General features: G+C 42.6%; 1 protein-coding gene across 3 annotated transcripts in view; it reads right to left on the bottom strand.

The window, feature by feature from the left end:
* The window catches only part of LPCAT2 (lysophosphatidylcholine acyltransferase 2), a gene marked incomplete at both ends in the record, with an annotated part of 58,675 nt that extends 43,131 nt beyond the window's left edge, over positions 1–15,544 (bottom strand). For 2 of the 3 annotated variants that reach the window (XM_084257577.1, XM_084257578.1), the window contains 4 exons: positions 1,836–1,948; positions 4,197–4,414; positions 7,913–8,052; positions 15,374–15,544. In XM_084257577.1, coding sequence (XP_084113703.1) covers positions 1,836–1,948; positions 4,197–4,414; positions 7,913–8,052; positions 15,374–15,544 — 642 coding nt within the window. Of the gene's footprint in view, positions 1–1,835; positions 1,954–4,186; positions 4,415–7,912; positions 8,053–15,373 lie in introns of all 3 variants that reach the window. The other variant, XM_084257576.1, reaches the window with a different exon arrangement.
* Positions 15,545–16,855: the final 1,311 nt, after the last annotated feature.

Genomic DNA, 16,855 nt, shown 5'->3' with positions numbered 1-16,855 from the left:
AAATGGAAGCTAGAATCAGGTTGTTCGGTTTTCCTCTAGAATGCAGTCTCACCATTAAGATAATCAGAAAATGGATTAAAGCTTTGAATAGAGATTACACAAATGTTTCTTAACTTAAAAAAATACAGACCCTAAATCACAGTCAAAGCGTACGTTGGATTTATTAAATTCTTTATTCTACTGCTACCTACATTCTTAACTAAATAATTTCCTGCTTCTTTGTTTCAGTTTTCCCATTAAATGACACTCATTTCTACAACGCATAGACTGGCGGAAAATGGAGAAAATACACATGACGTCAATACACATGACGTTTACTTGAATTAGTTGACATGGAATACGGCTTCATATCCTTTTTCAGGAGGTATTTTTAACTTTGAAAATACTTTGTTTTCCATGTGCAAAATATGTAGTAAATTTCTCTAATAATTGAATCTTCTGAAGCTTTTAGAATTTGGCAGTGAGTTAATAGCTAAGCATCTAAAACAAAACAAAACCCCCGTTCTGGAGGCAGCAAAGAGCACCTTACAACAGGGAGAGGGTAAAAATTAACAGGCTAGGACCTCCCCTGGTGGCGCAGCGGTTGAGCGCTGGCCTGCTAGGCTGCCCGCAGCCTCTGCAGCGCCGGTTTGTTCCCCGGCCACTGGCGAGGGTCCCACAAAAAATAAATAAATAAATAAAAAGTTAACAGGCTATATTGCTACAGTAACAGGTTATTTATATGATGAAAATTATGAATACATGAAATGCCATCCTCCAATTGAAAAACTGGGTTCCCTAAGACAACAGGAGACTATAGCCAGCATGATTCACTCAGTGGGAATTCTACTGCTGCCCTGTTAACCATGAATGGATATGGAGTGAATCATAAAATCTCAGAGCTGGAAGGGGCATGAAAAGTCATCTTGTATCTCTAATGCTGAATTCTTTCTACAATATCCCCCCCAAGTGGCTGCTTACCCAAAGCCTGAAAATTCCAAAAAAGAATTCTAAACCAGGCCGTTCTACCTCTGGACAGAATGTCCTTGAGACCAGTGACATGAGCTGCAATCTAACTACTTGTTAATTTCTACCCATCAGTCCTTGGACTCTTTGGATCCCAAGAGAAACACCAAACCCTTATTCCAAATGCTAGCTCATTCCTATCACTTTCAAAACCACTCCTCACAGGCCTTGATTTCTACAACCTCGTGATAGGTTGTCCTCTTCTTGGTACCTTAACATCTATACATCAGCCCCAAAGGCCAGCTCACCCAGGGGGCCAGCTCACCTCAGGGCCACTTCTGCTACATATGGCTTGTTTCCACCTGGACAAAGGTGGTGGGATCCTTAGGATGCTTTCTACATACAATAAATGTTGTCTCTTCCTCACCTTTAAAAGGCAACCCAAGGCACAGGGTTGGTGAGACAGTAAGATGGAAAGAATTTGACAAGTGATTCTGAGCAGCCCCCTGAACTTAAAAGCAATGTCTAAATATACTCCAGATAAGACTGAAGATCTTAATCACTTCTTTTTCTGTAAACCCAACATGCAGGTGACCATAACTGAGTTTTACTATCTCATCTTTAAAACAGTAAATAAACTGAGAGGTAGGGAATTATTTTTATGACATAAAATAAAAATTCTTCAGACTTTAGAGACTTGATACATTCAAGTCCATGGAGTATTTCATGGGGAAGAAGACTTCTTAATACTCATTTATTCTATTTCTATTACGCTAAAGACATCTTGCATAGGTGTCCCCAGGTATTGCTGTCTATGGATCCAAATGGATATATTTACAAATGCGTGATAAGCTCTCAATATATTTAAATGAGTATCTACTGAGTTTTACCTGTGGCCATTCACCTCCTGATGTGGCGCGCTTGATTATTTCATTTATTGTGTTTTTTCTTGAATCTGGATCTACACGGGATACCAGCACTGGCTGCAAAGCCCGTAACAGTCCTTTAAAACAACAACAAAAAAGTCATAAGCAAGTTCTCATTGTAGCTAATGCTACCATAGTGAGGATATGAGATAAATCATAAAACAAATTTTAAGGAAAATCAAGATGATAGCAATTAAAGAGAACAACCTAAAAAAAAAAAGGCCTCCAATCTCAAATGTATTTGAAATTAGCCTCCAGTTTCAAAAGAGTGGCTATTTATACCCAAAACTATTTCACTGATTTAACAGAAGTTAGCAGCAAGAATATGAAAAGAAGCAAATGCAATTTTCTGCCTAAAGGACTTCTTCAACTGACAGTAAGCCTTGGGGCTATGCTACAAGGTTGTCTTGTTTTTCCTTAAGAATATCATAAAAAAAATGTGAATTCATAGTACACATGAATAAAAGGTAATTACTATTCATTTTACTAAAAATTTCAGCAAGACAGTCTGCCAAATACATAATTTCCTAGCACATGCAAAATAAACTTCCATTTACCAAAAATGTCTTGCTCCATAACTTTTTAGGAAAATGCCATGTTACACAAAGCAAGGCAGTAATGTTGAAAACAAAAGAGAATGACTTTCTTAGCTGATGGCAAAGATGAAAGAGCCACTATCATGTCTCCCGAGTGCCAAGGCAACAGGAGACAGCTCTCACACCCCCCTCATCACTCATGTGTGCAATAACCCAGGGCAACCGGGAGCAGTTACTGGGAGACTAACACCCTAGGGAGAGACCAAAGCATCTGGTGGGAAAAACACTTCACTTGCTTCATTATTTTTTATGGCAGGAAGCACTTATTGCTCCACATCATAATTTTCAAAGTGTTACATGTGGGTCCCTCATGAAGATGCTGGGACAATACTGAAGAAAACAGAGTTAGGAGAAAAGATGGGGTGTGCTTGTGAGCGTAACACCCTGAAGAGAACGTCATGAAACAGTATGGAAGCAGCGTGTTCACAAATTCTTGGCTTAAGTTCGCTCTCCAAAAATTGAGCATGTTTGGTATTTGAAATTTTGTTTGTATTGGAAACTGGTTTTTCTGGCTATATATAAGAACAGAAACATGACTCAAAAAGATATATGCATCCTTATATTTATTGCAGCATTATTCACCATCGCCAAGGAATGAAAACAACCAAAGTGTCTAGGAATGGATGAACAAACGGAAGAGACGTGATCCAGACAGGCACATAATGTTTCAGTCAAGGCAGACTGTACACACAATGGTAGTTAATACACAGCCCGGTGCACACCATCTGGACTTGTGTGAGTATATCTATGACGTTCACACAATGACAGAGTTGCCTCATGATGCATGTACGAGAGTGCATTCCTGTCATTAAGCAATGCATGACTGTGTATACAATGGAATACACTCAGCCATTAAAAAGACAAAATTTTGCCATTTTTGACAATCAGGATGGATCTTGAGGGAATATTGCTGTGGAAAATAAGTCAGACAGAAAAAGACAGATACCATGTGATTTAATTTACAGGTGGATTCTGCAAACAAAAACAGAACAAAATTCATAGATACAGGAAAGTATGGTGGTTGCCAGAAGGGAGGTGGGTAGGAGGGGAGATACAATGGGGGGGAGTGGTCAAGAAGGTATATAGTAAAAGTTAACATTGCAACAGGATAGTTGCAAATGGTGATCATTTCACAATGTATACAAATATCAAATCATTACATTGTATACCTGAAACCAATATAATCTTATAAGCCAATTATTTCTCAAAATAAAAAGAAAACAGAAAGAGGAACGATATGGTGATAGGATTTAAAAAGAATTGTATGAGAATGGACAGGGAAGTCTCTACTTTCATAAATTTACTCTTTTGATCTAGTTCCTCATTAAAAGAATGGAATTATGCTTGAAGTGTTTCATTTTTAAAGCTTTCAAAAAGTCTACCAACAAACCATATACGATCTTTTTAATTTAAAGCATGAGCATGCAGCGAAATAAGCCAGAAAGAAAAAGAAAAATACCGGATGGTCTCACTCATAGCAGGAATCTAGAAAACTTAAATAAGGGACCAGGAAAATGAGTAACTCTAAGAAGGTGAAAATCAAAATCAACAAAAAACTATGAACCAGAGACACTTTTTGGGGGGGTGGGGGGGTGGGAGGGAAGGGATTGGGGTCAGAGTGGGGGGGGTTGAAATTGTATGGGGAATATAAAAATAAAATTTATTATTTAAAAAAAAAATAAAGCATGAGCATGAAGATACTTTATTTTGTTATCTTACAAGTACTTACTGCCAATTAGAGGTGCCTGCACATTCTCGTTTCGAGACACTATAGAGGGTAACCCAGTGACGACACAGGCAATCCCATCAAAGAAGGTTGAATGAGGGGCAACCACAAAAATCGGTGCTTCCACAGAATTCGCCATCTTGCCTTTCACGGTAACTATAAATCCCATTGAAAGGAACATGGCATGACCCAGGAACTTCAAAACTGGTTGGGTAATTTTCCTTTGGAAATAAATATTAAAAAAAAGACACAGTTAGCTTTGCTAATTGCAGTTAACAGTAGAGCTTTACTCTGAAATACAATACAAAACCAAACATGTCAGACCACTTCATTTTAAAATGAGCCAAGAAGAAGAGTTAACACTTATATGGAGCTCTTTCTGCCAGGGAGTATTCTAAATAGGATAAATATTTAAGCTTATTATAGAAATACATTATATGTGAATATGTTGTATATATAAAAATTTATATAATTTTTTAAAATTCTCAGTTCTATTTGGCACAATAGGCATTATTTATTATCCCCGTTTAACAGATGAGAATACTGAAATCTTTCAAAGGTCACAGGGTTAATAAGCAGCTCCATTAATCTGTGACTATAAAATGATGACAATGAATTGTCAACACACAACCCCACTGAGAGATTCAAACCCGAGTAGGGATTTGAAGGGCACTAACCTCAGGATCCAGACCTGTATCACCCAGCTGCTGCTCTCTCCCCAAACACATGGGTACTCTCATGCTAAAACTGTCCTCAGAGCTATTCTAGGAGTAATTTTTTTTAAAGTAAGTGTTGTACCTGTATCATTATTGCTCTTAGATATCATCAAAATTCTTAAATTCACCATCTTTCTTTCTTGGACAGAGATGCAGTTAAACCCAGAAATGTAACCACTTACTTAAAATTAAAAAAATTTATTTTCATTTAAACTTTTTCTGTTGAAATAGCACTGTATTAGGGCCTCCCTGGCAGTGCAAGAGGTTAAGTCACAGCACTATGAAGCTATGAGCAGCCACTGCAGCATGAGTTAGATTCCCGGCCAGGGAGCAGACCTCTCCCGTCTCCTCACTGCTCCACTCGGCAGTGTATTTCAGTGGATCTGCTTGTTCTGCTCCCCACTCTGTCTCTGGTGAATCCTGCACCTCTGGCCGTACCGCCGTTCTTGTATGCATAAATAAGTATTTTTTTTTTTTAAGAAATGGTATTGCATTTTATCATCATCTAGGTATCAGCTATATATCCCTATAAATCTACATTGGTATGTAATACAATGTGATAACCACTGAAAGTCTATTTGTTTCTGCTCTTCTAGCATCCATTGTAAATGGCTCTAGTTTCTGCAGTTTCTGGTCCCTTCTTGTTAATTCATACTCATCAGAATCTGTCATTAAAGATTAATCAATTCATCCAACTGTTCCAGGATCTGTGCTGGACTCATAGGTAAGATCCAGTCTCTGTCCTTGAGAAGCTCAATCGAGCAGGGAAACAGAGGAATGCAGACACAGGCTGGACCCCTCAGTGAATATGTCTGCAAGTTTTCATGAGAAATGAAACAGGTGTATCTTCCATAAGACATCTGATGTGATTTTTAAAAAATGGGCTTCCTTTTTGGCTTATTTCGCTGAGCATGATCCCTTCCAGCGCCATCCATGTTGCTGCAAATTGCATGTGTTTATCTTTTTTGATTGCTGAGTAATATTCCATGGTGTATATGTACCACATCTTCTTGATCCAGTCATCTATTTTTGGGCATTTGGGCTGTTTCCAAAGCTTAGCTATTGTAAACAGTGCTGCTATAAACATAGGGGTGCAGGTGCCCTTTGGAATTAATAAGCCAGAAAGAAAAAGAAAAATACCGGATGGTCTCACTCATAGCAGGAATCTAGAAAATTTAAATAAGGGACCAGGAAAATGAATAACTATAAGAAAGTGAAAATCAAAATCAACAAAAAACTATGAACCAGAGACACTTTATGGGGGTGGGGGCCGGGAGGGGAGGGATTGGGGTCAGAATGGGGCATGTGCAGTTGTATGGGGGAATATAAAAAAAAAAATGTATTATTAAAAAAAAAAAAAAAAAGGGCTTCCCAGCTAATTCTCTAACAACCTTTTAATAATCTAATGCAAAGCTGTCAGGCAAGTAGCTACTGAGGAAGTTTCTCTGTAATATCCCAGGAAGGAAAAGTGAGAACCAAAAGCTAAAGTATAATAGTTCTCCGGATGGCTGTCCCCCTTCCTGCCCTGTGGTTTAGAGTTGAGGTAACTATTTACTGCAGGACAAAAAGTTCAACCCTTCAGGGAATTTCCACACCTCTCATTATTTATTTATAGTGCTTTAGCTTCTGACCATTACATTCCAAAGAGTCCCGTATTCAAAATCACTAAACACTTCCCTTTAAATGCTTAAACATGGTGCCAAGTTTGCTTAGCTTCAGTGTTAACCTGTTTGAGAGGAAGCAGAGATACTGGCTTCATGAATAAAGTAGAACTTTCTATTCTACCATTTATTTTTATCTGTTCTCAGAATTCTCAAGACTATTCTTCCATCATCATTGGGTTTTTTTTTTCCCAAGCCATTGACAATTAAACTGAAGAGATGACAGAAAGAAATTGATGAGCCATGAAAACACCCTGCAGTGTATTTTTCTTTTTATAACGACAAGCTGGAGTCATAAAACAGGGGCACGGGGAGGACTGAGGAGGCATTAGTTCCACTTCAAACCAGCCACGTGTTTATTTATTTTTTAAAAGATTTATTTATTTATACAGGCACTGGGTACAGGTCAGAGGTGCAGGGTGAGAGGATTCACCAGAGACAGAGTGGGGAGCAGAACAGGCAGACGGACCAAAATACACTGCTGAGGGGAGCAGCGGGTGAGACAGGAGAGGTCTGCTGCGCCATGTGGGACTCTCCCTGCCCGGCCGGGATTCGAACTGGTGCTGCAGAGGCTGCGGACAGCCTCACAGCGCTGGGCTCAACCCGCTGCGCCACTGGGGAGGCCCCAGCCTCGTGTTTAAGTGGACCTTTTAGTCATCAGAACATGAACTGAACACAAACTGCCTATTTCTTTATAAAAGTTTCTAGAATGGTGTTTGTGAAAAATTTTGGAAGGCACATTCCTATCTGAGATTGGGATGAAAGAAATTGATCCTTTATGTACACACAGAATAATGTGTACGATCCCAAATTCAACAGCGCCCTAAAACCCACGTGTGGATTCTGAGGAAACGTGTACAGTCCATAGGACGTGGAGCCGGCCATAGCCAGTTCTGCCCAATGGAATGAACTTGACCAGTGACTCTGTTCATTCATGATCAGCCTATTCTTTAAAACCATGCTATTAGAGGCCTCCCTAGTGGCACAAGGGGTTAAGTGTCAGCACTGTGAAGCTATGGGTAGCCACTGCAGTACAAAGTTCAATACCCAGCCAGGGAATTTATCCACATGGCGCAGCAGACCTCTCCTGTCTCACCCGCTGCTCCCCTCAGCAGTGGATTTCAGTCGATCCGCCTGTTCTGTTCCCCACTCTGTCTCTGGTGAATCCTCTCATCCCCTGCACCTCTGTCCTGTACCCAGGTTCTTGTATGCATAAATAAATTTAAAAAAATAAATCTTTAAAAAAAATAGCAGCTAGATAAAACTACCAGTCACCGACTAACCTGTAATAAACATTTATTTATCTTGAGTCACTTAACACTTAGAAATAATTATTTCTCACCTCCTCCAACCAGTTAGTGGGTGGGTCAGCTTTTCAGGAGAGCATGCTGTTGAAATTGCAGCAAACGGCCACGCCAGGATTAAGATGAATGCCACCAATAAGGCGCGGAGTGGGAGCAGGATAAGTCCAAGAAAGAATATCTGAAAGTCAAAGTTGATAAGAACAGATAGATGGACATTATTTTAATGCTGCAGCTATCAAACAGAAATACATAGGAGGAGGCCTCCCTGGTGGCGTAAGAGGTTAAGAAGCAGCACTGTGAAGCTTCCTGCAGCTGCTGCAGCACAACTTCAATCTCCCGGCCAGGGAGCTACCCACATGGCGCAGCAGACCTCTCCTGTCTCGCCTGCTGCTCCCCTCAGCAGTGTGTTTCAGTAGATCTGCCTGTTCTGCTCCCCACTCTGTCTCTGGTGAATCCTCTCATCCCCCACACCTCTGTCCTGTACCCCAGTTCTTGTATGCATAAATAAATAAATCTTAAAAAAACCCACAAAAACACAAATACCATTACAGGCCTAAGTTTCCTTTCCTCTCTTGTGTTATTTCTACCAACTGGGGAGGACTCATCACTACAGCACCCTCATTCTTAGTTAATGTTCTCCTTATGTCTAGAGAAGTCTGCCCAGTGAACATCATATGAAGCATTCGGGCATTTTCTGGTACATCAGGATTTACATGTGTGTAGGTCTAAAAGGTTGCATAATCCTCTCAAGGAACTCAAAGGGACCCCCACTGGACCTTTGCTCAACCTCCAGTACCTTCCCACAGCTTTTTTCGTTGAGGAATCTCCTGCCCTCTGCTGCTGTGCTAACTCTGGAACTGGTGGCGCACCTGTCAGTGGTGGGCCAGGATCCAGCTAACCTGTGGCGGCGGCAGTAGTCACAGTAGCGCTGCTGAGACAGCATTGCAGCAATGTGTCTCCTGACGCTGAGGTCTCCTCCTGATGCTTCTTCCAAGCTGAGCCTAACTTCTTGAGCCACTGAAGCCTTCCCAAGCAGCCTCCCTGACAACCTGAGCGTAGATCTCTCTGCAGCTCCCGCTATATCCCCCTCAGAGTACTGCCTCTTCAACCTGATCGGTCCATTTTCCAAGCCAGTTGTTTCCAAGATTTGATTGGTACGTGTGCAGGCCTGAACCTGACTGGTGCCAGTGGGAGCTCAGACATGGTAAGTTTTCAAAACCAGCTGGGGTTCAAAACCAAACCAGCTGGGTAGTGAGTCCAATCTGGCCTGAACCATCTTGCGCAGGAGCTGGGCAGGAAAGCTCTGCTAGACCTGAATGTCACTGGCCAGGTTCAGACCTGATACCTGTGTCTCCAGAACTCTGTGGGTTTTTTCCTCTCATTTTTCTAAAACCTAAACCCAGTTGTGCTGCACCTCCCCCTGCAGTGACCTTTAGGGCTAACCGTCCCTAGGTCCGGCTAGGCAACCAGCATGCAGGGGGAGAACAGCAAAACCCCCTGAAGACATACCTGCTGCACCTCCCCCTGCAGTGACCTCTAGGAATGGCTTTCACCAAGGTCCCTAGGTCCGGCTGGGCAACCAGCTTGCAGGGGGAGAACAGCAAAACACCCTGAAGCAGGGGAAGTACAGCGAAGTTCCCTGAAAAGACAGAAGCTTATCAAAAGATAACGACCACCAGGAAGCACTACAAGAATGCTAAATAACCTTATCCCGTCTTTCTAGAACTACAAACTTTAATCCCTTATTGTCTTTCTAAACTTCCTTCTTTCTTCTATAAAGGTCATTGCTTGTTAATTAAAAAATCATATGAAATCCTTAAAACAAGGCTGACTCAAATGAAACATTACTAAGCCCTGTAATAATTAAAATATAGTATAGGTAAAAAAGTAGTTAATAAAAAATACGATTATATAGTTTAAAAACAAAACTAATGGTCTATCTACTTAGGAATGAGGCTGAGTCCAGATGTAGATCACCGCCCTGATGGTGATAGACTGAGCCCATGAGCAAGCTGATTTCATTGATATTCATTGTTCCTGTGCTTTTGGAAAACATATATATATACTGGTCACAAACTCAAAGAAAATTACACTCAGATTTTCACTCTTGAAGTGTGTCTGTTTGTCATTTCTTTCACCGACGCCCTGACCACCCTGCACGCTTCTCTCAACCCTGAGGTGGCCTCATCGTCTACTGCTGTGCTGGTCCGCGGCACAGTTGTGCCGCGGTTGGTCATCAAACTTGGCTACCACAGTGTAGCCCCGCTCAGCTTTGGCGGGGGCCCTGGTGCCTTCAGAGAGCCAAGAGCTGTGAGGGTGCCTCTTATTCTTTCTTTTATGGTAAGTAGATATGTTTGAGTATACAATTTTAATTCCTTGCCTCTTCTTTAACTATATTAAAAATTAATTTTGTTAGTGGTTGGCCAAAGTGTTTTCATCTTGATTTATAATAATCTAGTTTGGATTAATATCAATTTAATTTCAAGGGAATGCGAAAATTGTGTTTCTATAGCTCCATTTTCTCCCTCTTCCAGTTTGCTATTATTGTCATATAAAATGCATTTTTACACATTGTAGGTCCATCAACAGTTTTGCAATTGTTGTTTTATGTAGTTGTAGTCAGAAGAAAAAAATTACCAATAAAAATTAAATTTATACTGTCGTTCATATTTACATATATAGTTCCCTTTGCCAGTACTCTAGCTCTTCCTAAGAATTAGCTTTCTCTCTAGTGGCCTTTCATTGCAGCCTTGGGAAATGAAGTATTTCTATCAAGGCACACATGCTAGTGACAAATTCTATGTTTTTGTTAATTTCCCTTTCATTTTTGAAGGACAGGCTTGCTGACAACACAATTCTGATGGATTGACTATGTCATTTTCCTGCCTCTGGTCTCCAAGATCCCGATGAAAAATCAGACATTAATCTTATTGAAGTTTCCTTGTACATGATGCATTGTAACTCGTGTTTTTAAGATCTTTTTTTTTTTTGATTTTCAAAAGTTTGATTATAATGCATCGAGATGTAGGTATCTTTGAGTTTATTCTACTTGGAGTTCATTGAACTTCTTGAATGTAAAGATTCAAATCGAATTTGGCAAGTTTTCAGCTATCATTTCTTCAAATGTTCTTTCTTTTCCTTTCTCCTCTTACCGTAGGACTCCCATTATATCTATGTTGGCACATCTGACAGTGTCCTACAGGTCTCTGAGGCTTTGTTTATTTTTCTTTACCTTTTTTCTTTCTGTTCCTCAAACTAGATAATCTCAATTGACCTAACTTTGAGCTAACACTTTCTTCTCTTTGCCCAAGTCAAGAGAGCTGTTGACATTTTTATTGAATGTTTCTCTCGGCTACTGTAAATTTTTATTCCATAATTTGTATTTGGTCCTTTCATAATTTCAAAACTTTATTGATGTTTGGCAATATACTCATATTTTCCTTTCGTTCTTTGGACATGGCTTTTTTTAGTTCTTTGAGTACATTTAAAAATATCTTAATGTTTTTAGATAGGAGATCCATCTTGGCTTCCTCATAATAGCTTCTAGTGACTACTTCCCAATTTATATGCCATACTTTATAGCTCTTTGTACACCTTGCAATTTTTTTCTGAAATCTAAACATTTGAAAATATATATAACATATCAACTCTGAAAATCAGATTCTCCTCCACTATGAAGATTTACTGTTGTTGTTATTGTTTTTATTGTTTAGTGACTTTCATGAACTAATTCTGCAAAGTCTGTATTCTTTTTTTTAAAGATTTTTTTGATTTATTAATGCCTATAAGAGCTGATGTATAGGCCAGAGGTGAGGGGTGAGATGATTCACCAGAGACAGAGTGGAGAGCAGAACAGGTGGATCTACTGAAATACACTGCTAAGGGGAGCAGAGAGTGAGACAGGAGAGGTCTGCTGTGCCATGTGGGTCAGCTCCCTGGCCAGGGATGGAACTCGTGCTGCAGTGGCTGCGAATAGCTTCATAGTGCTGTGCTTAACCCCTTGTGTCTCCAGGGAGGCTCCTGTAAAGTCTGTATTCTTTGTCATGTGTGGCTGCTGAAGTTTCTGAACAGTTTGCTTAGTTATTACCTAATAATTAGAGACTCTCTTCAGTGTCTACAACCGATAAGTTTCCCAGTGTTGACAAAGGATGTGGGTGTGCATATTGGGGCACACCTTAAACATTCACTCAAGTGACATTCATAATTCTGCCTTGGCTTTTACTTCCTATTTGTAAGAGCCTGACGATTCGCCAGTGAGATTTAGTGAATTCTTGGATTTTCTTTTTCTTTCTGAGTGAGTACATAGCCTTGAGTATATACACAGCTCTACACACATGGATGGCCTTCTAAAGTCCCAGGAATATGTCAAAACTTCTCAGAGTCCCAAGTGAATACCTTAATCTCTAGCTTTTCCTTTTAATCATTTTGATTAGCCTGTTGTCATTATTCACTCTCAGGAACTGTTACTTTAATCAATTGCTTCTCATTGTTTTTGACAAATACCCTTGGGTGAGTCCAAGGCAAGTCAAGTGAAGAATGTCTTGGAAATGACCAAAAAATAATCTTGGCTGCAAGAAAGCACTATAGCATGGACTCTGAAAACAGAGTTGGAATGAAGTTATAGCATAGTCACATAACATTAACTCACATTCACAAAGACCAACTGATAATGGATTTTAAATGAAGAAGCTCAACTACTGTTACTTTTTTCTGTGTCATTTTCAAAGTTTGTGACAAATAATAGTACTTAATAGTAAACCACTTTTGAAAATTAAGATGGCTCCCCACTGGGTTTCCACTTGGAAATTCGATTAAATACATCCTCTCTCTAGGAATGCCTTCATTCAACACTATCAGAAATATCCTCTTCTCTGGTTTTTCTTCACAGCACTTACTAAAACATGGACTGATATATATATATATTTGTATGTGTTTAACTTTCTCAGTGAAATATAAGCTTTAAATAAGCAAGGCCTCATTTTTTCACTGGTATATGTCCCAGAGAAAAGCACTGTATCTGGCACATAGTAGGCATAAAAAGAATTTTTTGGTATGATAAACTGCCTCCATAATTACAAAAAAAAAGCTCATTCGATTTCCGCATTCTGCTGAGGAAATGAAAGTCAGGCTACTTTTCCCCATGTTACATAGGAGCAGATCCTTAAATAATCAAAAAAGAAGGTGGAGAGCAAAACTAAACTATATAATGAAAGGCAAAAGTGACAGTAGTCCTTAAGGAAGACACTGATAACTGTTCAATTAATTAATCATATTAAAATAAGCACATTAACTCATACTTAAATGAAGACATGTCCATCTTTAAACTATACAATATATAGACAACATTGTCTTTCAGTCATATCAATTCAAATTTTCTCTTTATCTGGGCTATTCAAATAATTGAAATAGCTCTAATATCTCTTTATGGATTTATGAGTCTATATGGATTTTTAATTCTTTAATAGCCCAAATTCAATTCTATTCAATCCCAGTAAATTTTAAGTACATATACAATTTGTGGACAACAAATAGCATAAAATAAACCAATAGTAAGATATCTTTCACATATTATCTCACTTAATTTTCATTCTCCTTTGATATATTATTCCTCCAATTTAACAGATGAAGAAAGTGACGTTCAGAGAGGTTAAATGACTTGGCTAGTGCCATAAACTAGTAAATGGCTGTGTCTGAGCAGGTTTTCTGACTAATGCCAGTGATATTTCCACTAAACTACAGTGCTTATAAAATTATTTGGAAGTGTTCCCTAAATAGTAACAGGCTATGTTTTTTTTTTTTTTTAACTTTTTTTATTCTAGGTGCAATTTATATACTTAAAAATAGGGCACTTTGTTTCTCACTCCAACATATGAGGCCCAATAGATGGACATACTTTAAGTTTGACTGATTTGATTAAATCAGACTAAAATTAATTTTGAATGATAGTCAGTGTATTTAGAAGTGTCTTCAGATGTTTTGAGATACAAAGACAAGATGTATCCATTAAAGACATGATGACAAAAATCTTAAACACTCAGCTTCTGCACAAAGAGGCATTACTCCATTCTTTATCTTCCTCTTCTTCTCTCACGCCTTCTTCAACCAGATACCCATCTACCATTACTCCAGCCACACCTTATTGCTGCTTAGCACAGCATTTACCCGGCATCCACTGCAGAGAACAATGGTTTTAGTGCATACCAGGAGGCTGTGCAAAAATTAACTTTTCAAATTTGAAGAAAAGCGTAAGACAAGAAAAGATTAAAACCATTTTTCTTTCATGCAGAACACACAGTCTTTCTTATTTGCTTCATCTAGTCTATCATGTTCCTTGATCACTCACTTCACCAAAGAGGAAGTTCACAGAGCGAATGCAAGTACTTGTAAAAGCAGTATTTTGCAAGACAAGAGAAAGGAAAGGAAACTTCCTTTTTGTCTATTACCCTACAGAAGATGGTCTGGGCTACTTCTCAGCCCCAGATCTAGAAGAGTCTGGGTGAGGGGCCAGAACTAAAGACTCTTGAACACCTTAAGCTGGTTCAATTCTCCATTTTCCATGATTCTGTTTCCTACCCTTGATGCCCCGTGTTCAGCGATCACCCCAGTCTTCTTGTTCTAACTTCACATATGGGCCCTCTGCCTTCTCCCCACTCTCCCCACCCCACACTGATTCCTCTTTGGGAAGGATTTCCCAAAACTCATTCTCTCACAATCTCGGGCGGAAGTTCTCACAGATTTGTCCCCCTTCTCAGCAGGCCTGTTTCCCTGCCGCTGGCCTGGGCAACCTCCGCTGGCCCAGGCCCATCCTCTAAGACCTTCCCCTCCATCCACCGAGTGCCCTCGATTCCCAGACCCACATCACGCCCCTTGCAGACTCAGGGCCCCTGCAAAAGTCATCCCCTGCGCCTCCTACATTTCTTTCTTAGGGTCTTTGCTTCCAGAACGCACATCCTCTCCCCAGAGACTCCCCTCTCAGACTGACAGCTGCTCAGAGAGCATCCCCGTCAGACCCACGCCCCTCACCTCTCAAGTCTCACCTTGGTCCCATTCCTCTCGCATATCCACGCCCCTCCCCTGCCGCCCCCCAGACCCACGCCCCTCCTCTGCCTCCCCTGCCAGAATCCACGCCCCTCACCTGCTGCCCCCCCCAACTCCCCTCACCTGGGCGCGCCTGCCAGACCCACGCCCCTCACCTGCCTCCCCTGCCAGACCCACGCCCCTCACCTGCCTCCCCTGCCAGACCCACGCCCCTCACCTGCCGCCCCCCAGACCCACGCCCCTCACCTGCCTTCCCTGCCAGACCCACGCCCCTCACCTGCCTCCCCTGCCAGACCCACGCCCCTCACCTGCTGCACCCCAGACCCATGCCCCACACCTGGGCGCGCCTGCCAGACCCACGCCCCTCACCTGCCGTCCCCCAGACCCACGCCCCTCACCTGGGCGCGCCTGCCAGACCCACGCCCCTCACCTGCCTCCCCTGCCAGACCCACGCCCCTCACCTGGGCGCGCCGGGCCGCGTCCAAGCGCGTCTGCTGCACGAAGGGGTTGGGCACGGGCGGCGGGAAGAAGGACGCCTGGCGGGGCACCATGGGGGGCCGCGGGCCCGGCGCCCCGACTCCCGCGCCCGGCACGGAGGCGGCCACGGCCGCGGCGTCGGCGCAGCGGCTCATGGCGGGGCCGCGCGTCGGGAGGGCCGGGGCCGGGGGGCGGCGACGGGGCGCGCGCGGGGCAGCCGCGCAGCCAGACGGCCAGCAGCGTCCCGGCCGGGCGCATGGCGGGCGCATGCGCAGGCGCCGGTCACCTAGACGACGGCCCCCGCCCGCCCCCCCCCCCCCCCGCGCCCGGGCGCGCCCCGCCCCGGGCCCTCCCCCGCGGGTGCCGCCCCGGGAGGGGCGTCCCGGACCGGCACCCCGAGAGGCCGGGTCGGGCTGAGTCTGCTCGGGCTCAGGCCGGCGGGGCTGCCTGGCTCGGTCCCCCGCGGCTGTGTCCAGTGTGCTGGCCCCACGAGCCGCAGGGCCCCCTCCTGTTGGGGGGTGCTTGCACCCACACAGCACTGAAGCGGAACCCAGCGGTTCGGTTGCAAGGCCTGGGTGTTCCATGAATGAGTTCGTCTTTCTAGGGTGGTTTTGTTTGTGTTTGATTCCTGGTGCATGTTGCTTCTGCTTAAACCACTTGAGTTGGATGTTTGTCAGTTGCAGCTGAGCCCAGACCAGCACAGAATTTGTTACCAGGAGTAGAATCTGTTCCACTCAAAACATGGACAATGTGGAGATGGGCCTCTGGAAGTATTAGGACCATGGAACTATTAGTAGAGAGAAGCAAGAATAAATGGAAGGACCATGGAACTATTAGTAGAGAGAAGCAAGAATAAATAAACAAAACAGCCCTAAGAAAACCTCCCACCCTGGACGAGGAGGCTGGCCCCCCCAAGGGAAAGGCTATGCTGTGGCTCTATTTCATCCTGAGGAAGTTCAAGACCTGGTCTGGACCTACATGCCAGGGGAGGGTAGTGATTTTCCCTGCACCTGAGCCCCAGGGGGCTGTGAGTCAGGGTGGAGATGGGTGGTGTAACAATTTGACTTACTGCTCTGCTTACACGGGAGGTGGTGAGAACGTGAGTCCAGGCCCTGGACCAACTGTTCCTTCTGTTCTCAGAATCTGTAGAATTTCTTCCGACCCCACCACATGTGTGGACTTATGTGACTCACTTAACCACTCTGAACTTGTATCCACATCTAGGAATGGGAAAAGATTCATTCCTACCCCAAAAGTTTGTAGAAACAAATAAAATAATGCATGTGGAATGTCCACAGAACAGAGCTCTAGAAATGACACCTTTTAGGAATCATGGCACCTTGTAGGAACTTCCTCCGTGTAACAGAGACCCATACTGACAGCGTTACGTGGAGACATAAGCGTCCCCAGCATGGGGGGCTTCAGGCGGGGCTGCCAGAGCCTTGTGGGTCTTTAGCCAGATACCT

The sequence above is a fragment of the Talpa europaea genome (genome assembly GCF_964194135.1).
Source record: "Talpa europaea genome assembly, chromosome: 16".
Classification (NCBI taxonomy): domain Eukaryota; kingdom Metazoa; phylum Chordata; class Mammalia; order Eulipotyphla; family Talpidae; genus Talpa; species Talpa europaea.
This window is presented reverse-complemented; position numbering and strand designations above follow the sequence as displayed.